At 35.4% G+C, this 20,008-nt stretch overlaps 1 protein-coding gene across 8 annotated transcripts in view; it reads right to left on the bottom strand.

Moving 5' to 3' along the window:
- Nucleotides 1-748: 748 nt before the first annotated feature.
- CPEB3 (cytoplasmic polyadenylation element binding protein 3) overlaps nucleotides 749-20,008 on the bottom strand; it is a 95,818-nt gene continuing 76,558 nt past the window's right edge. For all 8 annotated transcript variants that reach the window (XM_054207216.1, XM_054207214.1, XM_054207212.1 and 5 more), the window contains 4 exons: nucleotides 11,791-11,909; nucleotides 10,353-10,467; nucleotides 7,394-7,575; nucleotides 749-4,495 (listed from right to left, as the gene is read on the bottom strand). In XM_054207216.1, coding sequence (XP_054063191.1) covers nucleotides 4,268-4,495; nucleotides 7,394-7,575; nucleotides 10,353-10,467; nucleotides 11,791-11,909 — 644 coding nt within the window. In that variant the 3' untranslated portion in view covers nucleotides 749-4,267. The remainder of the gene's footprint in view (nucleotides 4,496-7,393; nucleotides 7,576-10,352; nucleotides 10,468-11,790; nucleotides 11,910-20,008) is intronic.

The following is a 20,008-nucleotide window of genomic DNA, read 5'->3' as shown; positions in this document are numbered from 1 at the left end:
TGTTTTATCTAGAGGAGGTCATTGTATGCCCTGTTTACGCAACACCAGTTTTAGTCTGGATTGTTTCAGGTGCCAGAACAGAGTCACTGGCTTCAGGAAGGGGTTTCTTCTGGCTGCATAGGGAAACAAAGGTGATGTAGGTGGAGGTGACGTGAAAGGTGTTTTGATACTGGCACTTGGCATTGCCAATACAAAAGAAAAAAAAGGACAAAGACACAAGAGAGGCAGAGAAGAACCGAGAAAGACAAAGAAGCTGAACAGATGTTCAGACATGGTGGCAATATGGGTTACCGCATTGCTACCAGGAAATGGACATACATTATTTTGCATTAACTAGGCAGCTACCAACACTGTGTGGTAACTTCGTTAGAAAATGATGTGGGTACCTACAGTCTGCTCCATGCTGCCACTGATAAACATATGCAGGAAGGAAGTTGTGCAGGAAAGGGTCACTTAATTAAATAAATAACACGGTGGCAAAATACAATGAAGAATATATATTTTAGGAGTTCAGTCTAAGAGTACTGAAAAGAGTTTCTCGAGTTCATGATGAGAAAAGTAATGGAGCATTATGCTGAATGGGCAGGGTCAAAAACCCATCGTTTCAATAGATTTAGTTCCTTATAACGGCAATAGTATTTCGTCAACACTGGTGGTGTATAAATCTAGACAGCGAACTGGTACTGTGACATCCCTATTATCTCCCTAAATCATTTTGATAAAGGAAAAGGCTTTTCAAAATATCACATTTTTTCTGCTTCATTCTGTCATTTTATTGCCCAATTCTTTGTTACAATTTTCCAATCACTTTACATAACCAACCATTTTCATCATTGCCACACTATTGTAAACCACATCAGCAAGTTAATACATAAAGCTTTGCATTTCAAAAAACTAGACACTTTAGTAACAATATTACAAAGATTTTAGCTTCAAAAATAACTGAAAATGAAAAAAATAAACTTTTAAAGAATTAGCATCATAAAATTAATTTATTCCAAGTAAAAATACAAAATAATATTAATGACATTGACCAGATATGAAAGTCTCTCCCAGAAACAACTATATTAATGGTTGAGAAAGCACTCCTTAAAGAAAATACGAAATAAAAATGAAAAATATGTAAATATGTTTAATTTTTTTCTTAGCAAAAAATCTTTCTAAAAATAACAATGAAAATTTGTCTCAGTACAAAGGCTACATTACTATTGAAAAAATACCAGCATGAAGAAAAGGTACATATTTGACAGTAGAAAAATGATTTTAGTGAATCACAATGTCTAAAGTCTGCAATGAAAATAAATCTGCAATAAAGATTTATGCCTTTTTTCTTTTCATTTTTCTTTTTTTTTATACAAACAGTACAAACAGTATTGCACATAACAACAAATAGTCGAGGTTAGGTTAGCCTTCAAAAAAATCGACTAGTTCAAGTCTCACATCAGAAAAGGCCACAATAGGACCTGTTGTACCCAGGGGCTTCTTAGTCAAGTTGCAGTTCAGAACTCCATATTTTAAAAAATAACTTTTTTTGAAGGACCCTCTTTTAATATAACATATTAACAACTCAGGGGCACATTCATTTACAAAACAAAAGGGAGCATGTCATAATTTAATAAACTAAAAAAAGTTCTCTTTAAAAAAATACAAACAGAAGAACTCTCACAATTCTGGTCAGTCGTGCATAATCACACTTGATTATAAATATACAAATTAAGGGAAAATATTTTTTCTCCTTCTATTCACAACTTTCAGCACCAAATGGAGTTTGTGTTTACACCTGTTCTTCATGATGATTTAGTTTTAGATTTAATCCAACATTATGCTATATTGTACGTTTTCCAGCTTCTCTCTCTCTCTCTCTCTTTCTCTCTGGGGGTATTTTTCTACATGAAAGAGGGGTATTTCTTCAAAAAGGTTTACTTCTTTCACATAATTAGGTAGATTTCTGTAGGTTAGCTATGATCTTTAATATTACAGTTATAAAGCTCTAACTTCTTCATTTTCAAAAAAACTCAAATAAGCATGAAAAAAATAAAGTTACCCATCTGTTAAATCATTTTTCTTGCAGAATTAAATTAATATATATTTTTCTGAATAAACTTACTTAGAAAATATCATTTTCTTTCCTATATTTCAAAATTGAGGTATTGCAAAAGATCATGTCAGTCAGAAAGCATGCCTTTTTCTTTAAAAAAAATCATCAGCCGACTGTTGAAAACTGTCTAGATACAAAAAGTAGTGCATAACAAAATGTCTTGTACAGATGAAAAAAAACAGAAAAGACACCTGGGCCAGGAAAAGCAATATCACAAAAACGCCCAGAATTAACTTCAAAAGGGATAATTATAATAAGCATTTTAAACCAGTAAAAAACTATTTTTTCTTTTTTTTTTTTCCAAAAACAGAAAAAAATCCTTTCAGAGCCAATACTCGCAACTAAACATTGGGAAAAACAATTTACTAAATTAGACACAAACAAGGACATCACAACAAACAAAACCCAGAACATTTAAGTCTACTATGCGGTGTCATATCCAGTCAGATTGTCCCCAGAACTGCAAAAACAAAGGAGGAAAAAAAGAAAAAAATAGTGTACACATTCTCACAATCATTAGTATACCAAGTGTGTTTATAGTTATATGCTATCTGCAGCCCCATAGTTCATGCTAAAAAAATGTCCACTGTGTTAGCAGGTCTTAATTGTATTCAAGCTTCACAGGATACATCCAGGGATTAGAGAGATAACGCCACATCCACAGAGCAGACGTCTCATGTTACTTTTATATGCAGACATTTCTTTAGCACCGCTTTTTTTCCTAACTTTCTTAAATGTGCCTAGTTCATTAGTTTGACAGACTATCTAATCGGTAGTGTATGTATGCTAGCATGAGCTCTTTGGTTTTCCGGACAAGGTCTGCAGCTACGTAAATGATGCAAGCATTAGGAGAGAGATTGTAACTAAGAGCTCATTTCTGTTTATGTACCTGTTATGAACTGTCAAAAATGTGTTAATGTTGGATACAGAGGCTTTAACAGTTAAGTTTGATCACAGTACTAGACATAATCACTTTACTATATAAAATAAATTGCACGATATATAACAGAGCACCGCAAAGTACTTCATCTACCATCCACAAATTTGTTTTAAGAATATCCTACAGCTAGTTTTTATATTTGTTGTAATATAGGTCATTCTGTAATGGGCTGATCCTAATTTCAGAAGCATTACATTTACTGAGGCATGCCTTCCTCCAGTCAGTAATCAATTTTTTTTGTTACTGAGTATTTTGTAGCCTACATAGATTCATAATTTGTGCATTGTGGGCAGGTTTTATATTAGACATATATAAAATTTATTGCATGCAGCAACCTGATTAAGTAAACATGCAGTCAAAAAATATTGACCTTCCTTGGAAGCTTTTCTGTATGCTATACTGATCTCCTTTCAGCAGCCATCACTATTTTAATCACATATTCATTTTTTTAATTGATACCCTAGCCTGAATAGAGTATTATGGTATTAGTAATACCATTTTAATAGCAGCAAAAGCTATTGCAGCATACATTTACATAACACTAAAAGACCTAACAAAAAAAACCAAAGAACAAAAAAACCCAAAAACAAACAAACAAAAAACCTCAGCAAAACAAAAGGAAAAAGTCTGATCCAGCTTATGAGGTATCATCCTTACAAGTCAAAATGGAGAGCAACTAAAGGCTTATTTTCTTTAAGGGTTATTACTACTCTAAATGACCCAAAGTAATGATTGCTGAATATCTGTTTAAGTTTTTGCTACATCTGCCACCTACTTGTGAATATTACCTTTGGTAAGTCATCTGCTAGGGGCAAGTCTAAATTTCTGAAAATAAGTGCATGCTCCAGTTTAAAAATAAAAATAATTATAATAAAAAAAAAAAAAATCTTCATCACATACACATCAACCCAGTGAAGGCTGATGAGAATGGCAGTCTACATAATGTCACTAGTGACAAGTCTTGTGTAGGAAATTAAGGTACCAAGCAGATGTTTGTGTGAATCAAAGTGCAAAATCAGTACAGTTACACTCTGCCGGTTTGTATTATACTGGACACTGAGTTCAGTAATGTGACTGTAAATAATAATAATAGTAATAAAAAGACCCATATCTTCATTAAAGTCGAGGACGAATGCACAGATTTCCAGAACACTAAGCCCTGAGGCAGCGCTCTCTTTTTCACTCGATTTTATCTACTCCAGTACTTGTCGCTGGGTGAGGCCTGGGGTTCAGCTCCAGCGGAATGGGACGTGGCGGGGCCGGTCACCTCCCTCCTTTACCAGTGGTTTGTGGAACTCTCGCCCAGCACGAGAGTGTATGCTTGCCCAGCAGTATTCACAGTAATACTGCAAACAGGTAACATTGGCACAGAAGAATGGAGCAAATTTTCCACCACAGCGAGTGCCCTGGCATTCATCACACATCTGATCATCCAGCACGTATGGCTTCACTTCCACCTGCACCAGGAAGAAGAGAAATAACTGTATGAAGATTACATAGTTTTCCTAAGTATGAACAGAAGGAAAATATTTTAATTCTTTTGACTCCTGCTGAAGGTTTTCAACCGATGCTGGACTAACCCAAAGTGGTTGGTAGTTAAATTTTCATACCAACCACTTCACTTGTCAGAAAATCTCAAGAAAGAAGGCTGTGATTTGGAAGAGTTAGGTATGTGAAAGCACTAAGAGGAAGTACAGTAAAGACAGCATCTCCAAGGATTTTGCTGCTGTCAAAGAAACCTCCAACTGAAAACAGTTGTTACAGGGGCAGGGCACAATAGAGCAGCATTTAGGAAGAAAAATGATAAAGAACAAACTTAGATTTCTAAACTTCAAAGGTCTGGTGAGTTACAGAGGTTTTTTTCCCCAGAGAGTTTTATTTGTTTGTTTGTTTTGTAAACTGCAAAATACATTACCAGACTAGTAAATGAAGAGAAGATTCAAATTAAACAAGATTAAATGCACTTGTATTAAATACTCTGCATTATGCTGGCAAAAATCACTATCTAAATATTTGTAGCTCTAGAAACGTAGTAAGGTTTCATAGTCGTTCCATCTATGGTCTTGCCATCAATTACAGATAGGCTGGAGAGCTCCTGACTTTTGTCTTACACTCGGTTGTAAACGTCTTAGGACTGGAATTCTTTTTGTTTTTAAAGCACTTGTGCCAAACACAGCAGTATTTTGATGCATGACTAGGCACTTGCAATAATGCTATTAAAGAAGTTGACAACATGCAAGTTCTTTCCTCTGTGTGTGTGTTCCTAAGAATCAAGCTACACATTTAAAGTCCGTGTTTATTCATCCTGGGGAAATCATTAGTTTATGCATATGTAATTCTATATGGCTCTATGATGCTTTTTATAAAGTGGTTTAAGTACAGTCAACTACATTAAAAGAGACAGGAAAAAATTGAAATGTACATACTTCTATTATAAATACTTTGCTGTAACTGCACAAGTGCTAGTCTGGCAAAATTTGTGTATTGCAAGGAAAACTATGCTTAGATACATACAGTATTAAAGAAACACAGAATGAGATATTAAGTTGAAAACCAAGAAATATATTATACCAAAGAGCTTTTTGCTGAATTTACTTCAGCTTATTCTGATCACAGTTCAACAAATGTTACTTATTTGAAGTAAAGCTTATATAGCGAATTGTATTTCTTGCCTATAGAACAGCTAGAACTACCAATTTATTTAATTTTTTTAAAATTACACTGTACTACTAGTATTGCATGGAACAACTCTGAATAACTGCTATTTTGCATACCATATGCCCTATCACTAAAATTAGAAGCATCATGTAAAATAAAACAGTACTGTCTCAAATGAAATGGGAAGAAAGCAGGTCCAATGTCCAGCACATCTCTAGATCAACACCTCCTCACATTTCCAAAGCATGAATTGTGAAGGTCTGAAATAGACTCTGGCTCCTTTTCTTGTTTTGTTTACTAGTGAAATAATTTTAAGAATGTATGCTGTACAATTCATGGATTTCAATCTATTAGATTTAAAAAGCTAAGATTTAAGGACTGATTAAGAAATTTCATTACTTCTTCAAACTCACAGATAAACTTATTTTAAAAACAGATAAAATATAATGAAGTAAACTTAAATTATCAAGCAGCCAACTGTGAAAAGTACTGATTGATGGAAAAAACTACCAGTGAGCATCATTTGTGGCTCTATCTTAAAGCTTAGAAAAAAAAACCAAGTTTTTAACCATGGCTGATACATAAATCTCAAAGGGTTCAACACTGTGGTTAAGACTCCAAAATTAATCTTCTTAGTCTCTCTGTAAAATTTTTCAGAATTCAATTGACAAGAAATATTGAACAGCCTTGTCTTAGTTAAAATCATGAGGTATAGTAGCACCACAGAAAAATAGTTTGAGGATTTATAACTCCATGACCTCATCTAATCTGACAAAATGTTCAGTTCAGATTTTTAAAGAGAAAGTAAAAATAGCTTGGACTTTGCAGCTGTGTGGTTTTATATGTATACTGCACATAATGGACACACCCAGCACCTGTCAAGCTGACTTCTTAACCATTTATATTAGATTAAGTAGAAAACAAGCCATCCCTATTGTAAAAATACATAGCAGCAGTGCATGCCGTATGTTCTTTTGAATTCTAAATGCTGAGTCCTCAAAAACACAGGTGTTACTTCTACGTGTAATCAAGAGGCAAAGACAGAAGGTCTAAAGGAAAAAAATATCTTGGAAATTAAGTAATGTTTTCTTTTAATGTCTTCAACTCAGATTTCAGTAAATACCTTAACTTCACTTGGTCCTTGAAAAGCCCTTTAGAAACCAGGATTACATATGGACTGAAGAAAACCATATCATTTTCCCCCTTTTGCCTATCAAGCATCTAGTAGCATTTGGTTTTGGTTAAATAATTCTCAAGGCTTTTGAGGTCAGCATTACCTATTATACTTACGATAAACCTGTGTTTTAGGAACCTTAAGTCTAGACATACATTGCCAAGAGAAAATGTTGCCTAATAATAGCAGAAATGCCAGAAGCTATGTAAGTAGCCACTAGCTAAAAGCTGTTGATGCACAATGAGCAAACATCTAATGGAAGAGAAAGCAGCTGGGAAATTCTATGGTATTTGACCTTCCGAATTCAAAACAAAACCAAGAATAAATGAGCTCACCAACAACTATTTTCTGGTTTTAGTGCTAAACAGTTATTTAAGATGCTTAAGATACATTTTTTCACTCTGCTTTAGCTGCTCAAATATGCTTTTAAATAATTAAAAAATGTCATCTGAAGGTTGAGGTTACAGTGTTCTCCAACACGATATTAACAGAAGGATGTTTTTCATCATGCTCTTTTACTTACCCGTTTATCAATGTCATTATGTTGGAGCTGGACAAAGCGAGCACTGATAGCAGCAATATAGCTCTGCTGATTGGAGAAAGCCACCCTGCCAGCACCTTTTGGATACTTCAACTCTGGGTCTGTATCAATGCCAGCATAGCAGACACCTCCATATAAACGGTCCATAATCATTGCCAATTCAACTGCAAGAAGTCAATTGTTAAATATTATAGATTTAACATAAATAACAGTGTTGTGTTTCACTTGTTGCATTCGAAGAAAAGGGCTTTTTGCCTTAGCGTACTTGTCTTCCAAAGTCTAAAATAGCAAACCCAAACATTGGTTTTAACGGGTTGAATCAATTCTACGTGAATTACAGTAAAATAGAAAGGCAAAACCCAGAATCTGTAAAAAGAAACTTGGTGTGACTAAAGTGTGAAAAAAATGCAGAGTCACGTTGTTAAAGTAGGTATCAGGTCAACTGTTTTAAAATTTATCATATTGTAAATTAAAACTGTGGTATTTGGAATTAGGTATTCAGGATCACCCCAAGCTCCAGCCAGGCTTGTTAATGCTAGGTTGCATATGAGATCACTCAAAGATATTCCTGTTATTTAGAATCTGATATTTTGCCCTAAGTACTAAGTTTGAAAAGACATTAAGCAAGTGGTTTACATGTGAAACATCAGGAGTTATTACACTTAAAGCAAGCCTACATTTGGGGTACAACTTAACTTAGTATTTTCGTTGAACATTAACTTGATTGTGGATCTTTTAAAATGGTTTGTTGCTTTTTCTGACACTAAGAAGATCTAAAGAAGTTCTAAATATCATTCATAAAATAAGACAGGCGGAGTGCATGGCTGAGGAAACATACAGGAGGGAGGTTAAGGGAAAGAACTGAAGGAAGTGCAGAAGAGGCTGAAGGAAGTGGCGAAGAGGCAGGTAACCTGCCCAGAGATGTATGGTCTGGGTTACAGAGCCAAGGTCTCTGTAGAAGTTGACAGGCAAACAAATTTGTCACCTGGATGAGGGATAGACCCTCACAAAGCAAGAGAGTGGGACCTGTATGGGCCCTGCCAAGTCAATAATTTTTTTATGCTAATGCGTGAAAACACTTTCACTAGCAAGTTAAAATTTAGCTACGCAAGGTAAAATGAAAAACATATACTAAATATTTAAATCCTTGTAGTTCTAACAAAATTCTCACTAGTTAATTATATATAGAATAGAGGCAATTTTTAAATTGAGTGTGTATGTGTGTTTGTGTAAGTGTGTGTTTCACATTAAGGGAAGACTGTATGCCAATTTGTCCATTTGCAACGAGCAAACAAACATCTGACTCATTCTACCAAACCAGATAATACTCTTGTTCCAAACAGTAAGGGAGAACTATCAGCATAATGTAGTGACTAGTAAATTCTTCTGCTTTCTAACGATTTGGAATCATTTGGGTAATGATCTCAGAAAGTAACAGTACAGAATAAACATCAGGAACGCTTAAAAACATTTACAATAGTAGTTCCAATAAGTTACTTTTACCAATAGACAAAGAATATATAGGATTCCAGGGCAAGGAAGCCATGCAGCGTTCAGACATCTTAGGAAGAACTTCTGTATCAGATCCTTAAAGTTGCAAACAAGAAAAACCAGAAACTATTTGTCTGCTTTGGAGAAGTTAACTATTTAAAGGCATCAGATTTCAAATGTAATCTATGACAAACTAAATGACAGTTTTATAAAGGCTAGAATACGAAATGAGGTAATGTTTAATTGTTACTATTTACATAATTATCGTCTTATATCTTATTTTAAGATGGTGAGGAAAGTGAAAGCTGCCAAGAAACCTGGGCTGGGAGAAATGTTACTGTCAGCCATGGCTGGGGGACCTTGTGTACAGCTTCCCAAAAGAATTAGGATTAGGAGAAAGATAAAGCAAGGAGCTGAAGTTCTAGTGGCCTGGAAAACGTCTGCCAAAGGAAAGCGAGGCCTACCAGGAAGCCTCATCTAGAGTTCTTTCTTCGAGACAATGACTGAGGGGCCTTGCCTACCACAGCCCTGGAAAATTAGGATTAGAGTTGAGAGGATGAAAAAGAGAAACCAGGCAGCTGACTCGGCGTGAGGATGGAAAGGGACTACTAAATGAAGTGAGGGCTGCCCAAAGACCCAGCTAGGAGAAATGTTTCAGCTTGCTTCGTGACCTTGTCATTGGCTCACCAAATATAAGAGTTAGGAAGAAAGAAAAAAGTGTTGAGCTACAGTTAGGAGCAGTGCTGAAAAGGGGCCTTCAAAACAAAGTGGGGGCACTGCCAGGAGATCTGGGCTGGGATAAATCTTTCCTCTGGCCAAAGGCTAAGGAATCTTGTCTATGGCTCTGCAAATAAAAGTGAAGAAAAAGAGTTAAGGGTGAAGAAAAAAGATTGAGAAAAAGAGCTACATTAGGAGTAGGTCTGCAAAGTGATCCTCAGTACAGAGTGGGGCCATCAAGAGACCCTGGGCCGGGAGACATTTTTCTTCTGGACAATGGCTGTCTATAGCTCCGTGGGAAAATGAGGGTTAGGGTTGAGAAAAAGGGAGAGAGAAATCAGAGCTGCAGTTGGGATTGGTTTGGAAAGGGGCTGGGAGAAGTTTGTCTAGTCAAAGGGAAGGGGAGCTTGTCTGCATCTCAGCAAGCAAATCAGGTTAGGATTAAGACGGTATACATTACGAAAAATCAGCCAAGTTCTAGGGTGTCATGCAAACTTGGGGAAAACTGTTTCTACTAAAAATCCTAATTAGTAACCTATTCACAAGATAAAAAATGTTCACAGTTTGTATTTTGTAGACAGGAAGACACTCACTGACTTAGAAAGGGAGCTACGATCTTTGGAAAAGAGAGGACATATTTTCTGCTCTTTTACACTTACTATATATCTTTTTTTATCTTTTATGCTTAATCTGGAACCCCCGACTACATGCCCTATGTTTTCTTCCCACTCACCTGCTCGGAGGGGCCGTGGAACTCCTCCAACAAAGATAGTTTTTCTTGGATCCAAAGGCTGAGACCCATCCATCACAAAGTCACTGTCACTTAGGTTCCAAGGTCGAATTTGCACCTGTATTAAGGATTGTTTTCAGTAGAGGAACTTGACAATCCAATTAAAATTAAGAAAAAAGTGCCATATCTTTCTATAATTAAAAATATAATTTTATCTTAGCAAAAGCAGTAAATAGTTGGTATAAGCACCAAAACAATTAGCACATAGTTTATCTGGGTTTGAAAGAAGGTGGACAGTTCATTGATCACCTCTAGAGGCCAGGCTTGAGTTAAATTTCATCATAGCAAACTCCTACCTCATTAATTCCCTGTCTCTAGTCGCCATTATAATAAGAAATCTGTGAAAGGACTTTCGGAACATTTTACCATGTATATGCAATTACAGTTGCAGTTTGGGCTTCTGGCTTTCCTGAAAACACATACTGTGATCCACAAATTTTAAAGCACTGAGAGGAGTGGAGATAAAATTAATTTCTGTGCTTGGATACAAGAGGAGTTTTTATAATGTGTGAATGCTCACTTCTGTTAAGCAGCAAGCAACGCAGTTGATAAGAAATCTTTAGATTAAACGGAAAAAAACCTGCTCAGAAGTTATTTGGATAAAGCTGTTCATCCATCCATTTGTTGATCCTAGAAATCACGTAAGCAGACTCACTATACTGTAATATTGCGTTGCTTATTTATCTGTGCAAGCTTTTTAACAGTATTTTTAAAAGGCAGCACGTTTTTTATCTATTCATATTTGTCTGTAGTTTTCATCTAGTCTGTACGTAAACATAGCCACAAAAGTGACTAGCATTAAAGAACGTTAGAGATGTGAACAATAGAAACAGGTTACAGTATGTCTTCTATTTTGCGACAGCTGTTTGCATTACTTGTTTTTACCCTGCAATTTATATATGGTAAATGAGTCCTAAATTATAAATTGATTAGCTATTGCATGCAGAAAAAATAATAATTAAGGAGCCTAATAAACTACAGGGGACATTTGAAGCTATCTGGATTTTAATTGAGGGAGGTGTTAAGTTTTTTCGTTTCATTGCATAAGGCTTTCTTTTCTTTCAAATAATATAGATGAAAAAATTATAACCTGATTGTTTCACAGCTAAGATTGTAAAAGGATGCATACTCCTGTGCGATACCAGAAGTACCAAGTATAAAAGTTAATTGAACATGGCATTTATCAGAAAGAAGCAAACGTTAAAACCATGTTACGCTGATACAGAAAGTCAATTCTATGTAACAGCAAGGACAGCAACAGCCAATGGACAAGTAAGTCCAAGACAATACTGTAAGTATTTCTTTATTTATTTATTAACTGAAAAGAGTAAGAGCAAATGGCTTAGCAACCAGGACAAGTGTCATGGCATAAGCTACTTACTGGTTTATCCTTGATTGTGGGACTCGACACACACAGGTAGAGTTTTCCATCTTCTTCCAGACAGGCATCTATCAGAGCTTGTACAGAGCTTTCTTCCTGGAACAGCAGAAAGGCATAACCTTGGAAAAGATAAAGGCACAAGAAACAAAAAGAACAAATTAATTTATAAAGCATTTTTTTAATAAAGAAAACAAATCCAAGAAGTGAATAAGACATACAAATTACAAATAACTGATAAGGCTGTTAAACTAACATAAATTTCATAATTTTTTCTGTTTTGATAAATTAAATTCACTGAATAAATCATACCCTCATACAGTATTGATTCTGAAATGGAGAAAAGAGTGTTTCACTGCATATGAGTATGTTTATTTGATTAATTAATGATTTTGAGCAGTGAGAATATACACTGCTGAATAAGGGGTTCATATTATCCAATAACTGTATCTGTGGTATCTGATGATGTGACTGTCATCCTACAATGGAGGCACCAAGTTTCTGGTTACTATGTACAATGAATAAATATTAGAAGAAAGGGTCAAAAAAGTGGACACGTAAACAGATAAACAGACTCCTGTGCTCACATGCTTAACTCTGAAAACAAATGCCCACCTAAAAACAGTAAGCATGAGCGAAAAAGAATGGTATGCATTGTGTTTTATTATGAGTCAAAGACATGCTGTTGTTATTTATATTTAAATAAAGCAGTTCAAATGAAAGAAAGTCCCATAAAAATTGCTCCAAGTGATTCAGAATTTTAGGACTTTAAATCAGCCCGGAAAACTAAGTGTGTGTGGCATTCAGTGCTCTTCCGAATGCAGCTGGCAAGAAAGCTTTCTTCAGTTTTACTTAATGTTGTTAAATTTGAATGAAGATTTGACCCAAGCAGTGCATACTTTTGCTACCTCAGAAGTGAACTAATACAGCACACTCTACAATAAGCAAAGCCAGCTGAAGCCTGGCTGCTAGACTTGAATACAGCTGCTCAGTTAAGAGGACTTTCTATCGAGCATCCATTGCTCTTTTGCTCCATAATCAGAACAACTCAGTTTTCTCACTGAATGTGAACATGTTGGCTTTGACCTTTACAATTTAGCACTTGTGTGTCTTACAGGCTACCTCTTTTCAGAAAATCTGCAGCAATTAGAGGCAGCTGGAGTTTAAGCAGGGACTGCTAGACTTTCTCTGCCTAAGATTCTAAGTGCCTACATGATGATACACCATATTTAAATGATGACAACCTTTGATACAGCTTTATACAGTCTATTTGCTATTAATATAGTAGTGACTTACCATAATTTTACACTGATTATTAACTGAATACTATTTGGCGTGTCCTTTTTAGATAAATACTACATGACTGATTTATTAAAAAAAAAAAATAAATAAGATAGACACTGAAAAACTGTTTTCCTCTGTAGAGTTCTTATCTACCAAATTACCTTGTACCCTATTATCTCTAGTCCTGCGTGACTTCTCAAAGAATATTAAATTCTATGCATCTGTTTGTTTTCAGAGGCAAAAAAAAGTTTTTATTAACAACACAGTTATAGCCCAGAACGCATCTAGGAAGACTGAGTTGCCCAAGAAAACAAAAGTTAGATCATTCTTGCTAGCGAACAAGGAACTTACATAGCTAGAGTTGAAGCAGATTAAAGATACCAAAAGTGAAATGCTTCTTGAGTAAAAACATCAGTTTCCTCTCTAGCAGATGTAATTCTCTTAAAGCAATCCCTTAAAGATATAAACACACTTCACTTCAACATTTTAGTTTTAAACTTTACAAAACTAATTGCATTAACTGAGTATGGAAGTAATTAGCTTGTAATCACTATCACTTTTAGCTTCTTTTTATTTTCCACCCACTTCCTCATTCTGTACCATCCGTTCAGATTATATTCAATAATCAGTGCAAAAACTTTATACAAATTCAAGTATCTTTAGTTTAGCAGTTCTTTCAGCCTTATAAAATGCCCCAGTCAGAAAACTAGATACGTGGACAAGACTATCGTGGCAACTACACCTCCAAAGCCAACTGGCCACACTTTATGGTTCAGCCCAATCCGTGCCTTAAACAAACGCCTTGGGAGACAAATTCACAGAAGATGCAGTGCAGATCATTCCAGTACTATGAAATCAAAATAAGAATACATGTACATTTATACATACTTTAAAATAATGGTTTACTATATATTTAAATAGATTTAAACATTTAGGATTCATCTTCTGACCAGACCATAAGACTTGAACTCTAAAAAATAGAATTTTCTCTATTTCAGATTTTTATAATCTTAAACCCATGAAATACTGGAAGTTTCTTTAGCATAAAGTCAAAATGAAAATTGGGAAATATTTATTGTGGCTTAATTACTTAGCAAAAATCTGGGCAACAGCTTGGAATGCGTCTTTGTTCTATTAAGTTTTTTCAGGTTTTTCTGGGTCACAGTAAGAGGTTACATCTGTGGTAGCTGGAGCTGACAGCCATTATGAGGGTGAAGTAAATGATATGAGCATAATTTCCCAAACCAGTTAAAAATAACCAGATACGTGATGATTTTCTCTGGCTGATAGATTACAAGAGTAGTCCAAGTTAGTAAGAATTCGGTTTTCTAACCTGGGGCTAGTGCCTGCCATGAAGTTTAGTAAGTTAACACCTCCTCATTTCTCTAGACCTCTGTGACGGTAACACACTCTCCTGCCTGCTACGGAGTCTCCATGGGCCCTCTGACAAAAGGCAGGTAAGCAGTTTACAGCAGCAGTCTTCTGTTAATCCAGAAAAGCAAGCAGGCTGGACTAGCATGACGTGATGTCCAGCATTATTTCAAAACCTGCTGATTGCATATCTATTCCAATTATTCAAGCACTTTTGACAGTCAAGAATAAAAGACGATTACACTGAAATGAAAAATGACAATGTAACAGAAGTTCAGATCGTATAAGGATCATGTAGAAGCTGATATGGACAAGAAAGATACCTGCCAAAGTTAAAGATATTTGTACTCATTTTCTAGAATCGCATAGGGAAGCAAAAACCTAAATTCCGAAAGGTGCAGCTCCTTCCTATGTGCAGTAGGAAGTGCTAGGCATTGCTATTGCTGAAGACTTACCCTCTTGCTCACAGTACCACTATTTAGAGCTGCATTTGCTTGTTCATACAAGCAAATAGGCGCTTCCATAGATGCACTGCATTTAATTAGAACTCTATAGCAGGAGATACACTCTGAACTCAGATTCCAGTATAAAAAATGAGGTTGGAAAATACACATGCCAAAACAGACGTTGCCAAAGAATTATCTCACACTAGCTGCGATTTAATAATGAAATAACTTTTTTGCGCAAGATAATTTCAGCCTCTTTAAAATTTCAGTTTAAAGAAAAAACAGCATGCCAATATGTAAATTAACAGTAATTAATTTTCTTTTTCTGTCAGCTGTTTTTAAATGCTAAGTTTGGCTATAACTTTGTAAAACTCTTAAGAGTAATCCTTCCTGAAGAAATTCTTAAAAATTTCTACTTCAGGCCTTACATCCTGTTGTACTGTGTATTTCTATTCCTATTTCTATTACACACAATGAGAGATGAGCCTCATCCCCAAAAGGCTTTAGTGCAGGGCCAGTTGACTTCTAACATTCAGATTGATCAATTATAGGGGTTTTAGGTTTAAAAGAAACTTACTTTACGTTTAAAGACAGTAGGTGACGTAGACTTAATAAGACTCTGTTTCCAAACCAAAAATGTATTAATCCAAATAACTTGAATTTTTTAGCAGATGGTGAAAGTTGGTTCATATTTGTCAGCATTGCATGCTTCAGCATGTTCTTCTCTCTGTGCATCAAGGGTATCATATGACTTAAAGCATATGTTTTTTTTTTCCAAGAAGTATGGGATTTGATGAATTTCAAAATTTTAATCCTCTACAGTAGAATTTTGGTAGCTCTTGGCAGTAGCATGCTGTGGTAGTATGTTGCAGACAAAATTCAGCAGTGACCCTTGCTTACCTGCCCAAATAGTCTAAAGGTTTGAGGACTCAACGGGGACAGCTCCTGACTCAGATTTCACAAGTAAAACAGGCAAGATATTTGAAGCCCCAGAAAATAGCAAGGTACCTGACAACAGCTGAATATTCTATATACACAGATATATGGCTTCTTGGCAGATGAGAAACAATCCAGCTCCTTCTCAGCTGTTGGTACAACACATCACTGTAGTGCTGACAATAAACATTGTACTTTTCAATTCACTGGAAGAAGGCAACAACATATTCTGCTGTAAGAAAAGTCACTACAACCTTTAAAGGGGTACAGCAGAGGGAAGATGAGGAGACTAATTTCCCTAGATTCTGAAGCACAGCCTCAGGGCTCCTCAACCTTGAGCTCAAGGATTCATTATTTTATGGAAAGCAGTACAAGAACTAAGCTCCTTTGTACGTGTCCCATTCTGACATCTGAACAGTGACACAATTTCCATATGAAAGAATAATTTAGTCCAGTTGGTCTAATTTCACCTAACCTTGCTGAGAACAAAATGGAAAATCTGGCCTATACGCTGTGTCCCACAAGCTTGAAGCAAGGTTGTCACTTGAAACACAAGATACTATCATATACTGTATCTCTCTTCTCTTTACATACTGCATAGCAAGTCAGAACAGTCTTTGGGTAGTCACACGTATTCATTTCGTATGCCAAATGGGAGGACTGCTTATACTTGAAAAAAGTTAAACTACCTTTGAAGCATATAATCTTTCATTCTGTTTTTAAAGTTTAGACAGTGTCCTTTCTGATATTTTATAGGCTCCAAGATTACATTAAAATCTACCATCCCCCTAAGATCTCATATAAAAATTTTTCAATATATTATCTACCTCATATTATTATGTAAAAAATAAGATAGAGTTAAACCAGCAAAGAAAATTAATGTTCTAGTCTCATGTCTTTGGGTTTATTTTTAGATGATTGAGACAGCTACCTCCAAAGAGTAGATTTAAATAGACTTAATTTTTTCATGAAATATAAATAGCACTTTCTTCTTTTATTTTTTTTCTGGATTTTTAAAAATAGTTTTGAATTGAATTATGGTTGTATTTACTGGAACTTTTAGAATAAATTTGTTTTAAAAGCCCACCACAAAAGAACATTTAGAAACAGTGTGAACTAAATTTCTAAATTAGTTAATGTGGTGACAAAGGGTCATTGCTCAAAGTCACCCTTAGTAATCTTATTAGAAGATGCTTTGAACGTGAATAAAACACATTTCTAAATCCAAAGATGAAACAACTATTAAAAATGAAAGTCATTTTTGAAAAATAAAAATCCAAGGCGTTAAAAAAAAACACAGACTTTCTTTTAAACGTTGCAGTGACATGACTGGATTTTCAAAAAACATCAAAGGCTTTAAATACTTAAGAAACCTCAAAATAGAAAGGGCTGTAATCTCACTTAGCTACTGCAGAAGAGTGAAATTATGTATTAGTCAGGGCTGCAAAGATGAATTTCTTTTAGTCAGTCTAATTTTAAATGGCAGTGTATGACCCTGTCAGCTGATTCTTTTCTCTAAAAAAGAAAAGGTGTATAAGAAATGGGAACAGTTTAGCATCTTACAGCGAGACTCCTGTTCATTTTTACATGTTTTTCATGAGTACCAGACAAGTCTGAGTAGTCTGATATGTAAGAAATTCCCCATATGCAACATTAAAGACAGGTTTTGGGGTAGGTTTTGTGTGGTTTTAATTAAAGGTATATACTCCATATCCTCAGTTCCACTGAAAAATAACTGGATCCTGAATCTAAATAGCAATTAAGTGGAACGTACATAGTTAAACGGAAGACAAGATGCATATCAAGAAAAGTCAGCAAGCAAGCAGATCGTATGGAAGAGCTGAATGAAAACTGAGGCTCTGTATCAGTAGCTTCTGTAAAATAAACTGCGTATCTTCATAATTCCAGTTTTATCATTAAATAGCCCACATCACTGAGATTACCAAAAGAATGGAAACTAACATTTAACCCTTACTCTTAATGATCTTACCATCACACAAATAACAGAGAAATTTGAAACCTGCTATGTTGTCATAAATATTATGGAGAGTTTTCCCCCACATCTTCAATTTAAATGGAGAAAAAAACAAACAAGAACCCACCCACAGAATGTCTGCAAGCTCCATGAGGACATACTTTATTTCTGGGACATGGGAGAGGTGCCCCAGTGTTTCCTCTGTACTTCAATGTTGAATAGAAAGGACAATATTTTGATAGTGCTGTAGTGATTATCTAGAGCTAATGATTTATAAAGTCTTTTCAATTACAAAACACGTCAAGAAATAGAAGGGATTTGCTAGTCATCACTACTTCAAGACTTTCGCCGCTTATGGGGAAAAAACCCAGTATACATATGCCATCTCAGTTTGTCCTGTCCTGCCTGTATTGAAAAAGAAAACATTGAAATGCCTTTTTTTTTTTTTAACTAAAAAAATATTCTACAAGCATATGAAAGCCTCTCTTTTTATCTGGCATTTTACTTCTACACTAGTGTAAAACATTGCAACAGCAAATTTATAGGGTTGTCTCCTCTTTCAAAGGTCATAGCCATTTTAAAACTTGAGACTTCAGACTGCAGCATGATCTATAGTAGCTATAAATCAGAATTAAAGGGTATAAAAACATAAAACAAAGACTATAACATACAATCTTGTTTCTTGTAGTTATAAGAGTAGTGACATGAATTAATCATACGACAAAGACTAAATTTTTGATGAGGCAAGAGCTATCTTTGTAAGTTTTCTGGGTCAGCAGCATGAGAAAGCATGCATTTACATCATAAATATCAAAAAAGCAACTAAATTCAGAATTGAATTTTTCAATTTCGGTTTTCAAGGGCAACATGAAATGGTGACTGCTCTGGGCAGAGCAGCTCGTTGTCATTGTCTGGAGGGGGTCAGGTCTGCTGCTGCTGCTGCTTTTACTCTGAGCAGATGGCTGAGAAGAAATCAGTTTCCAAGTTTAAACAAAACCTGTTACTCTTCTTTGCAAATAAGCCAATTTCCCATTCTAGTCCAAGCAACATTACCATAGAAGAATTCTAGATAAATATAAATTGTCTGCTTGATTTCATCTTTTGTGTAATGCGTAGCATCAGCAGGAGGTAAAATAAATTCAACACAAAGATTTTCAGGGGAAGAAAGCAAAGGTCTAAAAATCCAGGCTAGTTTTTAGCCCAAGTCAATTATTTTTAATTGGGGTTTACACTAGAAAAGGTTTTCATTTAATTTTTTTTTTTTTTAATTTACTTTCAAAGAAGAAAGGAAACAGCACTTACTAGAGCTGTGATACAGCAGAACACTTGGGACTGTTGTCAAGAGCTTCATTCAAAGTAAAGAACTTCAATCAAAAAGAGAAGATGCCCAGTGTCATTTAGATAGATCAAGCCAGCAATGTATTTCCTGATTTTGTATGACTCTAAATCTCCTGTAAGCAGACCGATAATCTGCGCTTCACCAACCACATCACTGAGACATCTGAGAGAGACCAGTTCTCAGCTGCTTCTAGCTTTTGAAATCAGCGAGAGGCATATACGCTGCCTTGGGCAGAGGTATCCACAGCATCTTTCATTCCAGCACCTGATACCTTCCTATTACCAGTCCTAACCCCTGATTTGAGAGAACAGAAGTGTAATTTGGGATATTACCTTTGATAAATTGCTGATTTATATATTCAGATGATATTACACTAATTTTATATTACTGTATCATTATCTTAGGGGTAAAATTGTGGGCATCACTGCAGTGATTCTAGGAATGGAAAACAGAATGTTATAACGCTTACAGGAATTTATAAAGAGAGCACGAGCTTGTAATGCATGAAATGATTACAACTGATCAGGGGTCAGGAGTAGGGAATGACTTATTTTTTTAGGTGACCCTCAGAAACAGTGAATATGCTGCAGTGCTAGTACAGAATCTCTCTTTTCACCCCACCCCCCACCAGTCATCCCCTTGAACTTATTTCAATGATTTGAAAGAATAATTTGCTGCTTCATAAATGATTAGCAAAACAAGACATAGCACTAAATATTATCAAGTCCTCTATAAAGCTATTCAAAGGACTGCTTTTATCCTGGAGCCCATAATATTTACAGATCAATTCATATATTTCCATTTACAAAACAAAAGAAAAGGCAACATTTAATGAAAATAGTATTTAAATGAAGAGGTACGGGGGGGAGA

This window comes from Rissa tridactyla, chromosome 6, assembly GCF_028500815.1.
Source record: "Rissa tridactyla isolate bRisTri1 chromosome 6, bRisTri1.patW.cur.20221130, whole genome shotgun sequence".
Classification (NCBI taxonomy): domain Eukaryota; kingdom Metazoa; phylum Chordata; class Aves; order Charadriiformes; family Laridae; genus Rissa; species Rissa tridactyla.
The sequence above is the reverse complement of the archived record's forward strand: the minus strand, read 5'-3'. Positions and strand labels throughout refer to the sequence as shown.